Source organism: Alosa alosa, chromosome 15 (genome assembly GCF_017589495.1).
Source record: "Alosa alosa isolate M-15738 ecotype Scorff River chromosome 15, AALO_Geno_1.1, whole genome shotgun sequence".
NCBI classification, from domain to species: Eukaryota; Metazoa; Chordata; class Actinopteri; order Clupeiformes; family Clupeidae; genus Alosa; species Alosa alosa.
The window spans coordinates 19,719,314-19,731,533 of NC_063203.1; the positions used below are offsets into that span (position 1 = coordinate 19,719,314).

The 12,220-nt window shown below is 45.9% G+C and overlaps 1 protein-coding gene across 1 annotated transcript in view; it reads right to left on the reverse strand.

Moving 5' to 3' along the window:
- The window catches only part of robo1 (roundabout, axon guidance receptor, homolog 1 (Drosophila)), a 279,922-nt gene that overhangs the window by 182,632 nt on the left and 85,070 nt on the right, over nt 1-12,220 (reverse strand). The window contains 1 exon segment of the mRNA XM_048264324.1: nt 3,926-4,012. Coding sequence (XP_048120281.1) covers nt 3,926-4,012 — 87 coding nt within the window.

Sequence of the window (12,220 nt, forward strand, 5' to 3'; positions counted from 1 at the left end):
TTAATCATAACAGAGAGGATGAATCTGATTCTGTTCCCCACGCAGCTCGAGACACAAGCATGGTTCTGAATAATGGATTCCCCCTTCCCCTTATCTACGTTTGCACTCCGACTTCCTCTGTCAATCTCACCACCTCACAAGTCCGTCTTCATGGTATTAGCCTGACCTGCTCCAGAGAGGAATGGTTAATCGACCCATTTTCTGTTGCAGCAGAGAGTTAAGCTTTGGACTCAAGGAGAAGAAAGAGGATTGGATTGGGGCTCAGAAAACAAAAAAAAGAGTCCCTTCATCCAACACCGAGAGAGCTCTATGGGGTGGTGGGGATGGGGGTTCTGGTGGAGGAGAGCGGTCTGGAGTTTGAGGTAATTATATCTCAAGTGAGATCATTCTCCCCTAGGCGTCGTCAGGCCCTCTGTCGCCACGGCCAGTCTCAGGAGAAGGGGAGAATGACTGAAGGGAGCCTGGTTTTCGGTTCCCCTCTCACCAGATTCCAAAGAGCGGCTGAGAACCGAGAGAACCTTGGGACCGCAGGCACCTTAATGGCCACTTCGCTGTGAGTGAACGTGAACGTGACGAGGGAGAGGAATGAGGAAGCACAGGGGCAGGGGTGGGGGGGTGAGTGGGGCTGCTAAGTCGGGGTGGTAATGAATGTGAAGCCAGACTCGGTCTTAGAGGTCAGGATTCAAGGCCACGCCGGGGGCTCGTAATGAGGCACAGCGGTGGTGGAGGAGGTGGAAGTGGTGGAGGCGATGGAGGTGGAGGTGGAGGTGTACTGCAAATGTCCACAGCTCTGTCTCTAGCTGTCACACGGACGCAGCCAGCCACACAGCAGCTCCACCTCCACATCAATACAGCCAGCGGACACGATAATGATGACCACCACCACGACCTGCCCCTGTCCTCCACAGGCGTGAATACCACTGCCATAGACAGCAAAACAACAGAGACTGTCAGCTTAAGACTCGTAAACACTTCCCCATGGAATGCTGAGATGGGCAGAGAGCCTGCTACAAAAAAAAACAGGTATCCTAGAACTTTCACCCCATACAATACAGCTTCTGCAATTCTCACTCCAAGGGAGTGATCATGTCCACACTCATCTGTCTGTCAATGTGCAATTCATCCAAGCAGTGAATGGCCCGAGTTTGACATTCAGGGACACACTCGCAATGAGATATGTGGCACTTGTCTAGACAAGCCCTCTGTTTTGTGGCCAATTGGCGACAGTGGCGAAAAAAAAAGTGGTGACCTTCAATTTTCTCACTTTCTCCAAACCCCCCACCCCACCCCGCCAAGTGCAGTGACAAAATGAGCGAACTGGGCTCGCTCAGAAGTTCTGCGGCCTTCGCCCGTCTCTGACAGATGCGCTGCGAGCTGTCGACAGTGGGGCTTGAGGAGGAGAGCAGCACTTGTGCAGGGGGAAAAAAGACTCGCTCGCCTTTCATCTCGCAGCGCTAACTCTGGGGGTCTGTCAGCTCTCTACTCACCGCGTGCCTGTGAACTGGAGTCTAATCAGTAGTAAGTGGCTTGCGATCGCAATGCAAAAGTTTCATGAGCTTGTCTCCGGAACTTTTATTCCCAGCTCAGAGAGTTTGCTTGCTATCTTATTTCAAAATGTACACAGAGGTCGTAAAATATTGCAGTGTATCGATGATTTGGAATTTAGGCTTTGTAAAAGTGTGATTAATAGTAGTGGATGTGTGAATTTTCTCTACATGTTTTAGTTTTTTTAGTTTGATGAGGACTTCTTAAAGACATTACTAAGTGCTTACATAAAATTTTAATCAAGGCCTGGAGTCATGAAAGAGCAGCTCGATGCCAAGAACATAATAATGTGATCTCCCTGCCATTAAAAGTATGCCTAGCAGCCCTCATCAACACAAAGATCCATGCTGTCCTTGGCAGAGGCCCGACCTTAAACCTGATCCCCTTCTCTGCCCACGGCCTTTCCACTGGAGCGCAGACTACGGATAGAGACTCTCCCTTCTCTCAGGGGGAAACCCGAGTTACCACGGGAAGTGGCTGTTGTCTTTCAGGCCATGTGCAGAAAGTCACGCCTTCCCAGTCAGTTCTGTTACTGTTACTTGTGCTTCCCTACGAGGTGCAAGGCATCCCTCTCCATCTATGTATCGACCTGCTTACTCTGAGAAAGTCGCCAGCCGGGCCCAGACGGCTCCAATGATAAGAGAGGTGAATCTGAATTGGAATTGGTCTGGACGCTTGGAAGGTGAACTCAATTTCCACTTTGGCGAGGAAAGGAATAATATAGCGGAGGACAAAGTAGCGGAGGAAAAAAAAGAGAGAAAGAAATTGGCAACTGCCTGGGCTAATCCGGCTGTTTCACCTCGTCTAAGTGAATCCAATCTGTGGAGATGGAGTCACTGGCTGCCGCTCATTCGCTTCTGCTGTTGGCGGCAGACTGGGGCATTAGGACACATTAGCCTCATTTCCAATTCGGTGACTAAGGGAGATCGATTCCCCACATCCTCCGGCACAGATGGGATTAAAATGTTGGATTAAAGAGCCTTCTCTCCTGGAGCCATCCCTAAAGAACACTAATGAGGAAGTGTTCGCACCTCTCTCTCTCTCTCTCTCTCTCTCTCTCTTCAGAGCGTGATTGATGTGATTTTCTGGGCTAAACTCTTCAGATGGATCACCCTGAGCCTGATAAAAGAACCACGAGCCTAACACCTAACTCCAAAGCCTACCTGTTATCATGTCCTCCTTAGAGAGTTATTTCCTCCTATTTACTGCTGGCTGTAGCAGACTGCTGGCTGCCACTCAAAAAAAGCTTCATACCGCAGAAACAGCCAATTTCAAAACAGATATACAGATATCTTTTTTTTGGTAACATCTGCCTTAGTAGAACCTAAGGGGTAAAATTCAGTGTAAACACTCTTGCGAGAGATGGCAGGAAGCTGCTTTGCCAATTTGACCCGGAACTTTCAAAAGAGCCTCTCTGGCCCCCAGCAGGTCCCCTTATAAATCCTAAAGGGTGTCTTATCACCCCGGGGGTGAGCCAGCGAAATGGCCTGGTCTATGGGCACCCATCTGGACATCCTGACTCTCTCAGCTGAGGCAACAAAAGCCTGTGAGGTTGTGAGGTTCATTAAATCTCAGGAGGAGAGCAGAGGGAGTGTGGCTCACGCTGAGTGTGCCATTTCCACCAGCAAAGAGCAAGAGCCCAGAGCTATAAACAAACAAAACCTCTCAACGACGGCAGCCCCTGGCTGAACTATTCCCCCCAGGTCAAATTCACCTCACACTGTGACTAGCCTCATGACACAGACATCTATTGCTTAACATTTCACCATTCACTTATATGATTTTGTTGTAGATCCATAGATTGCACTTTGGGAATGTAATAATACAAAACTAGCAACCCTGTATAGACATAAAAGATGGTGTCCTGCTTCATTGCACTACTGAACATTTCAACACTGATTGACTCAATTGTTTGTTTCTGCAACCACAGCATGATCAGTTTCTATCCAGTCCAAAACCAATACAACCAGTGAAATGACCAATGTCCGCAGAAAGGTGAAGGACTTCCAACAGGTAGGAGGAAAGTAACAGTGACCAGATCCTGTATGATGGTAACGTGAGAGAAAAACAGAGCGAGAAAGACAGAGGCAGACAGAGAGAGAGAGAGACAGATAGAGAGATGGAGAGGTAGATAGGGAGAAAGTGAGACAGAGAGAGAGAGAGATAAGAGGCAAAGAGAGAGAGAGACAGAGAGAGAGAGAGAGAGATAGATAGAGAGGTAGAGAGAGAGAGAGTGAGTTTAAGTTTAGGCCTCTATTTAAATGGATGTAGTGAGGCACAAATGAAGTGGGAATAAAATGGGCACAGCACAGCAGAGCCCAGCCCAGAGAGCCCTGGGATCCGAGCCTGAGGGTGAAGCAGAGAGGAAGAGCAGCGGTACCTGTGTAGCCCGGCGAGTTGTCGTCTTCATGCTCCACAGCGGGGGCCACCGTGGCCCCTTCACTGGCCCCGTCCTGCGCGCCCGGGTCTGTCGGAAATAACATCACAGAACCTGAGTCCCCGAGCGCACTGTTGCCACCAGCAACAGAAGCAGCGGCTAGCACAGCCATAGTCCCAGCCACCCCGGCCACCCGGCAGAGGCAGCAGCACAGTGCCCACACCACAGCCAGGCTGCTGGGGGAACGGACGCCGAGTCTCCCCCTAAACTCCATCCTGGAGCTCAGACCCCCCTGAAAAGCCCCCTGCAGAAGGCTTGCTGATCTCTAAGCGAAACGCACACACATACAACCGAGCACTGGGCGCAGGTGGACACTGGATGATCCCGTGCGAGTCAAAGAGGAGATTATATAGACCACAGAACAGGGCGGAGGCCAAGTCCTGATGGGGTCCCATGGATGGCTACGCCGGTGTTAAGCGGAGCTAGGTTTTCTTCTGCCTCTCCAGGTCAAGCAGGGCTTTTTCCTTGTGAGTCACCTCGGCGTGAAATCAGGTCCATGGAAACGAGACGCATGCGGGTCTTGGACGAGGTGGACTGGACTGGACGCCTATCTGTCCTCCACACTTGGCTCCTCTCCATAAAGGAGCACTGAGAGAGATCCCCACCCAGTACTGCTGGTGGTGCACCACCACCCTCGAAGACACAAACGCACACTGACACCTACCCTTGATTTGTTGTTAAATAGACCTATTGACCGCTATCGACAGTGTCAGTCTCTCTGTCTCTCTCTCTCTCTCTCTCTCTCCAGACGTCAGACTGAGAACTGGGATGGGAGGAACATTTGGAGGAAGAAAGAGGAGGGAGAGAGAGAGAGGGAGAGGGAGAGGGCCTTTAGGGAGGACAGGAAAAGGGGTGAAAAGGGAGGAGGGGTGGGGAGAGGGGGTGAGAGAGGGGCTAGCCGTGCCCTCTTGATGCCTGGGCGTGGGATAAATCAAGCTGGGCCATGCCCACTTCTATTGTGGGGCGCTGACAGGGGGTTAATTTGGTACGGGGGGGTCGGTAAGGGGGCTAATGAAAGGGCCGTCTAAAATGTCCAGATGACTGCAAGTCCGTCTGTCAGAAGGGTCTGTTTCCTCAATGAGAAGTGGCATCATTGGGTCTAAATGACAGACAGGGAGGTGGGGTGGGGGGGCAATAGAATAGTTCATTTGAGAGTACTTAGGATCACTCAAGTGTGCAGGGGAGAAAGACCTCCTTGATTTTACCCCCCTGCAGTCTCCGGTTCAATAAACGTCAGTGCCAAGAACGAAACAAATGGCACTTAATTTATCAAGAAAAGTACCGCACCTTATAGGTCAGCGAGCAAATTAGTGTTGAAAACGAATGTGGCAGAGAGAGGGCTTTTGGGGAAGAACGGTCTAGAACGAAGAGGATCGAGCCTGCTCCTGCTGTGATGTCATTAGTGCAAGGCCGTGACAGTTCAAGAGCCTCACGCTGGGCCAATCCTATTACCTGGCTCGATGTCCGAACTCCCCACGTTTACACAAACACACAAGACACTGTCACAACAACGCAACAAAGGACATGCACAAACAAACGTTTTACTTCACAAGCAAACAACAACACCAATACACAGCAGTGACAGGAAAAGTATAAATATCGCACACTTCTCATAAGTTGCACAACACCACAGCAAACCCTTCAAGGAAGAGCTTCTGAAGATGTTGTCCAACTTAAGAGATAGAACTGAGAAAAAAGCACAGCATAGAAATCTGTCTGTCTGCATATTTGCTGACACCAGTTAAAGGGAAGTGAGGGTCCGTCAGAGTATTTCACAGAATGTGGTTGTCCTCCATACAACACCATAGAAGAAAATAAAAATGCAGTATGCGATCTGAGGTGAAATGCCATTAACATAGGGTTCAACATTTAAACAAAGGAGGATTAAATGTGCTCATTAAATTGCTGATCGCTTTATGTAGTGCCCTGTTCTGCTCATAATGTTCCTTTGTCGAATGCCATTTGAAAGGGTCAAAAGCACAGTGCGTAGCCTTATAATTGCAGTGCAGCTGAAGACAAATGATAGGATTGCACAGGGTTCACTAGGCTGCTGAGAAAATGCATCTCCCTGTGCCACAAAACTCAATCTGATGATGCTGGAGGTAGTGAATCACTCTCACAAAGCATGACGGCCAGTCCTCATCTAATTTCCTAAAGGAAGGAGTAATCATTTTATTTAGCTTCTTTATTAAATTAAAATGTATTTTAATACAATGAGGCACAAATCTGTATGTCTTGCTACTCTGTCAACAAGCCCACTATGCTACCAGTCTCCATTGATGGGGTCAATGTCGAGGTGGTAAGCACCTACAAGTACCTGGGTCTCCACCTGGACAATAAACTGGACTGGTCAGCCAACACTGACGCACAAAAAAGGGCAGAGCAGGCTGTACTTCCTAAGGAAGCTGTGCTCCTTCAATGTGTGCAGCAAGCTCCTCAGGAAGTTCTACCAGTCTGTTGTTGCCAGCGTCCTCTTCTATGCAGTGGTATGCTGGGGAGGAAGCACAAAGAAGAAGGATGCTGGGCGACTTGACAGGCTGGTAAGGAAAGCTGGCTCTGTAGTGGGAGCTGAACTGGAGTGCATCAATTTAATATCTGACAAAAGGACCCTGAACAAACTGATCAACATCTTGGACAATGAGTGTCATCCACTCCACAGCACTATTGTTAAGCAGAAGAGCCTGATCAGCTGAAGACTTCGCTCACTGCCTTGCACAACAGACAGACTGAGGAAGTCATTCATCCCCAGGGCCATTGAACTATCTATCATATCTATCTATCTATCTATCTATCTATCTATCTATCTATCTATCTATCATAATCCACGTATTCTTTGCAGAGACAACTCATCCAAACATTTCCGGGTAAATATTGTGTGTGTGTACCATCCTCCTGGTTAGTCTGCGTTCACAGAGCCTGTTCTTTTTCCGAGGATCTGGTCATTGTGTGCCTGACTTTGGTTTCTCTCTCTCAGCAGAGTCATTTGTTCTGCTCAGGGCCCCTTCATTCTAATTGATGTTGTGCTCATTTTGTTCTTCCAGTGATCCACAGAAAGGTTCCTTGCTCTCGGAAAGTTGGTTAAGTTCGAGCGGTGGTTTGCTGGCAGAGCTGGTCAGAGTGCGTTCCAGGTCCGAGGTTAGGGGACTGGATTCACTGAGGCACTTGAAAATGTCAAAGTTGTGGGAACTTAACAATCTGTTTTTAATGTTAATTGTCAGGGGAAATCAGCGTAAGTATGCCCTGGATGCATGTCTGGTTATTTTCCTTTGGATATCTCAAGAGACTTTCCGCAGAATTATGTATGGGGCCTTTATTGTCTATCCCATCTACACTTGCTTTGCTCACTGAGAGGACATCACAAACCAGCTCTATTAGAGAAAGGAAATTAGAAAATTTCAAATATTTGTATTTGAATGAATTTTAAATGGATAGCATGGTGAAACTCTTTAAAAAGCATTTCCTTTTTAAGTGCAGTTAAGGCTGCTATTACAAGAGATGTCCCTGATACCGGGGTGATTCTAGGGTAGTGTTACGGAGTTAAAAATCATCATAATCATCATTCCCTGAAGTCTGTAACCATTTTTTTGGACACTCATAACTTCAAATTTGCTTCCATTTATATTCCCTACAGTATGTCTCTTTCACTCTCTCTCTCTCTCTCTCTCTCTCTCTCTCTCTCTCAGGCTACGCTGCATCTGTCATCCCTTGCCCTCCCGTGCCCAAAGAGAGGGTGGCACATGCCCTGCCAGTCCAATTAAGCTTCACTTCAGAGCCCATTAACAGGTGGTGGGCCCAGCTGCCCTGGGGGCCTACGGGCAGAGAGAGGCTGGACCGCCCCGTGCCACCGTCCCAGCTCCCTGCGCCCCACGCCCGCTCCCAGGCACAGCGTCCCACTGCCTCTCTCTGGGTCTCTCTGGCTCTCCTCTCCCCTTTTGGCTAATTACACAGGGCCATGTGTGGGGAGCCCGGTGCTCTGAGCACACACAAAGAGGCCGTCTGATTTAACCTCACCACTCAACAGCCCACCAACCCCCCCCCCCACCCCTAACCCCATCCCCATGTAGCCCTAGCCCTCAGCATCAGCTCCACTCCTCCAGACCCCCATGGACCTGAATACTGAGAACAGGTTGGTCACCAGGTCCATTTCTACATCACTGACTGCATCTCAGGGATTAATTATTGTTGGACAGAGATACATTATGCAGTATACATATATTGCACCTGCATTATTTTATCAGTTTTAATTTTAAATTTCAGTCACTTTGCTTTTGGATTTTACACTGCCTGCCGTCTCACGAATAAGATAAATGTCACACGAGACGTCTTCTGACAAATAAATGCGCAACAGAAACAACAACGACAATACATGTATCCCTCAGCTTGACAAACAGAAGCACTAACCATGTGACTGAGGTCTATGTGTTATCCTCAGACACACAGCCTATGTTGCCTGTCACTTTAATGTCACAGTTATTATGTCTTTGACAGCTGATGTTGACTGATGGGTTTTACATGTAGCGGTTGGACAAAAGGGGCCGTGCTAACAGGGACACGAGTGTAGTGTACTCCATTCAAAGGCTGACAATGCAACACGTCCATAGAGCCTGAACCGTTTGTTCTGGACAGCAGGTCAGTGTCAAACATAGACAAATGTAGAATGACATGTCATTACATTACCTTTTCCCTCCACCATGAGGTGCTGCACATGTATGAATGTGAATGTTAAGGTTCTTACACTTTATTTAGTTTAAGGGGCCGTTTATACGAGAACGATTGCGAAGAAAGATGACAAAATATTTTATCATAAGTGCCTTTCGTTTACACGGCGACCCCGCCATCGGGGCTTGAAGACGCAAAAATCTGAAGACTCCTTCCAGAGTGTAGAGTTTTGAAGGCGACCCGGTGTTACCAGATATCACGGTTCTGAGATTCTGAGTTTCCATGGGTGGAGTCGGGTGGAGTTTAGCGTGAATATTTATAAACGGAGGTTGACGCGCCGCGCCAGAGAGCATTCATGAAGCGTGACTCAAATGGAACTGAAAATGTTGGTAAAGAAGCTAGAAGACTACAGCAATTTTAAATCGCTTTTAAATGTTGATATGGGATATTGTGGAAAAACGTGATTAATTTAAAGACGACCACTGGTGGTCGAGTAAGTGTACGACAGGGCAATTTACGCTTATGTTTTGATCTTGTGTAGCTTTGACAGGCTAGCCTACAGCCTATCAAATTGTCATTACTTTCATTTAGCCCTGTTTAAATGGGCTATTTAGCACTTAAGGTTGTAATGTCAGTGGGACATCATGGTAGATGTCTTGAAAGTGTTAGTACATCATCTGTTTTTGTGTGTGATGTCCAATGAGTTTCGAGATTTGGTCATGCATGCTTGCCTACACAAACATGTTAGCCTAGTTTGACAAATTTACTTGTGCTGCATTACAATGCCCAGCTAGCTACCTCTGTTGCCAAAAATGCTTTATTGGACATTCTGATATCTTGGAGTCTTGTGAAATAATAAAACTTGTTTTATACAATCATGTTGTTATTGTACCATTAGGGAAGCAGGGCATTAATATGGGCCATGCACTTACAGTATGTTGGTTATGTTTATCCATAAAGGTCATAACTGCATTAAGTCAATATGCTTTATTACCTTACAAGTACTGTCTAGCTTTACATGGATGATGCCTTCTGTAAGAGAAGTCCTTCAGATACAGTACACAAGATGAATGGGTTATGGTGTGGTGAATGGGTATGAATGGCTAATGGTTACAAATTAAGTAGTACTTTACAAGAACCTATGTGCTCAATGAGGATGATATAGGGGTGCCCTGTCTATCTATTGTAGAGCAGTTTATTCTTTTCAATTTTAATTTTACATAGTAAGAGGAGTCTGGCCAAGTTAGCCTAATATTCTTAGGAATAGAACATAACAGCAGATTTGGTCAAAAATGTAAATTAATAGGCATGCATATAGAACAGCAAGATATGAGCCTGTCTGGCATCAAATACACGAGTGGAGTGGTGTGTTTCTCTGTTCCTACCTCAACAGTAAACTTTCAAAGCGATAAGACCTGCTCAAAATGCCATTAACTAAGAGTTCATGGGCTTTCAAAATGATTTTGGAAACGTTATTTTAAGGTAAAAACTCCTCTGGGGTCCTTTATGCATCACATGACTAATTTGGGGTTTGAAGGGCCAGATTACTACCTGTTATAATCAGCCCATATGTAGTCATTCACCTCAATCTGATGACTGATGAACTTTACCTTATAGCCCCCCCCCCCCCCCATATCATCCTCATTGAGCACATAGGTTCTTGTAAAGTACTACTTAATTTGTAACCATTAGCCATTCATACCCATTCACCACACCATAACCCATTCATCTTGTGTACTGTATCTGAAGGACTTCTCTTACAGAAGGCATCATCCATGTAAAGCTAGACAGTACTTGTAAGGTAATAAAGCATATTGACTTAATGCAGTTATGACCTTTATGGATAAACATAACCAACATACTGTAAGTGCATGGCCCATATTAATGCCCTGCTTCCCTAATGGTACAATAACAACATGATTGTATAAAACAAGTTTTAGTATTTCACAAGACTCCAAGATATCAGAATGTCCAATAAAGCATTTTTGGCAACAGAGGTAGCTAGCTGGGCATTGTAATGCAGCACAAGTAAATTTGTCAAACTAGGCTAACATGTTTGTGTAGGCAAGCATGCATGACCAAATCTCGAAACTCATTGGACATCACACACAAAAAAACAGATGATGTAATAACACTTTCAAGACATCTACCATGATGTCCCACTGACATTACAACCTTAAGTGCTAAATAGCCCATTTAAACAGGGCTAAATGAAAGTAATGACAATTTGATAGGCTGTAGGCTAGCCTGTCAAAGCTACACAAGATCAAAAAATAAACGCCAAATTGCCTAATCGTACACTTACTCGACCACCAGTGGTCGTCGAAATTGTCACGTTTTTCCACAATATCCCATATCAACATTTAAAAACGATTTAAAATTGTTGTAGTCTTCTAGCTTCTTTACCAACATTTTCAGTTCCATTTGAGTCACGCTTCATGAATGCTCTCTAGGCGCGCGCGCACGTCAACCTCCGTTTATAAATATTCACGCTAAACTCCACCCGACTCCACCCATGGAAACTCAGAATCTCAGAAACCGTATATCTGGTAACACCGGGTTGCGTCTCCGTCTAAACGGCTAAACCAAAGATCCTTGATTACCTCTCTGGCTTCTTTACAGTCATTTTTTGAATATCTTAATTCTAGCTCAGACCATTTGAAATTTACCATGACCTTTGACAAACAAGAGATTAATTTCCTGGATCTCCTTATTGTGTGGGAAAACTGCCGTCTACACACTAATCTATACAGGAAAAATACCGACCGTAATAGCCTTCTACATGCAAACAGTTGCCACCCCTACCCTTTGAAGAATAGCTTGCCATACAGTCAGTTCGGCCGGGTGAAACGTATATGTAATAAATCTGATGATTTTGAGCGAAATATGCAAATCATGATTAAGAAATTCAAAGAGAGAGGCTACAAAGATGCACAAATTAAAAACGCGTCCTCAAAACTCGAAAGAAAAAATAGAACTGAGATGCTAAAAAACAGAAATCGACAAAAGGGAAGACGTGCGCCGGCAGCCGGCACTGATTACTCAGTACTCAAAATGCGCAGAGGAGATTAAACCTGTACTACGGAAACATTGGCATATCCTCCAAACTGACGAACAACTAAGTAGTGTATTTACAGACCCCCACAGGTAGTCTATTCAAGAAGGACCAGTTGGTCCATTCAATTTAATCCCAATGTTCAAACAGGCCGACCAGACCTGGAAACTATAAATGTAATTCAAATGTAACGGCACTTATAAATGCCATGACTTTAAACATCCAAGGTCAGGGAAAAAGATCCCAATAAAGAGCATCATAACATGTTCAACCACTGGAGTGATTTATCTAATCACATGTCCATGTGGGAAAGTTTATATAGGGAAAACGACACGCCAGCTTAAACAACGCATAGCGGAGCATAGGAGCACAATTAGATGTAGAAACGACACATACCCGTTAGCATGTCACTTTATTGAAATGGAACATACTGTTGCCTCATTGCGCTACATTGGTATTGAAAAAGTCGAGAAACCTCGTCGGGGTGGTAATTTGGACAGAATCCTTCTACAAAGAGAGGCTGA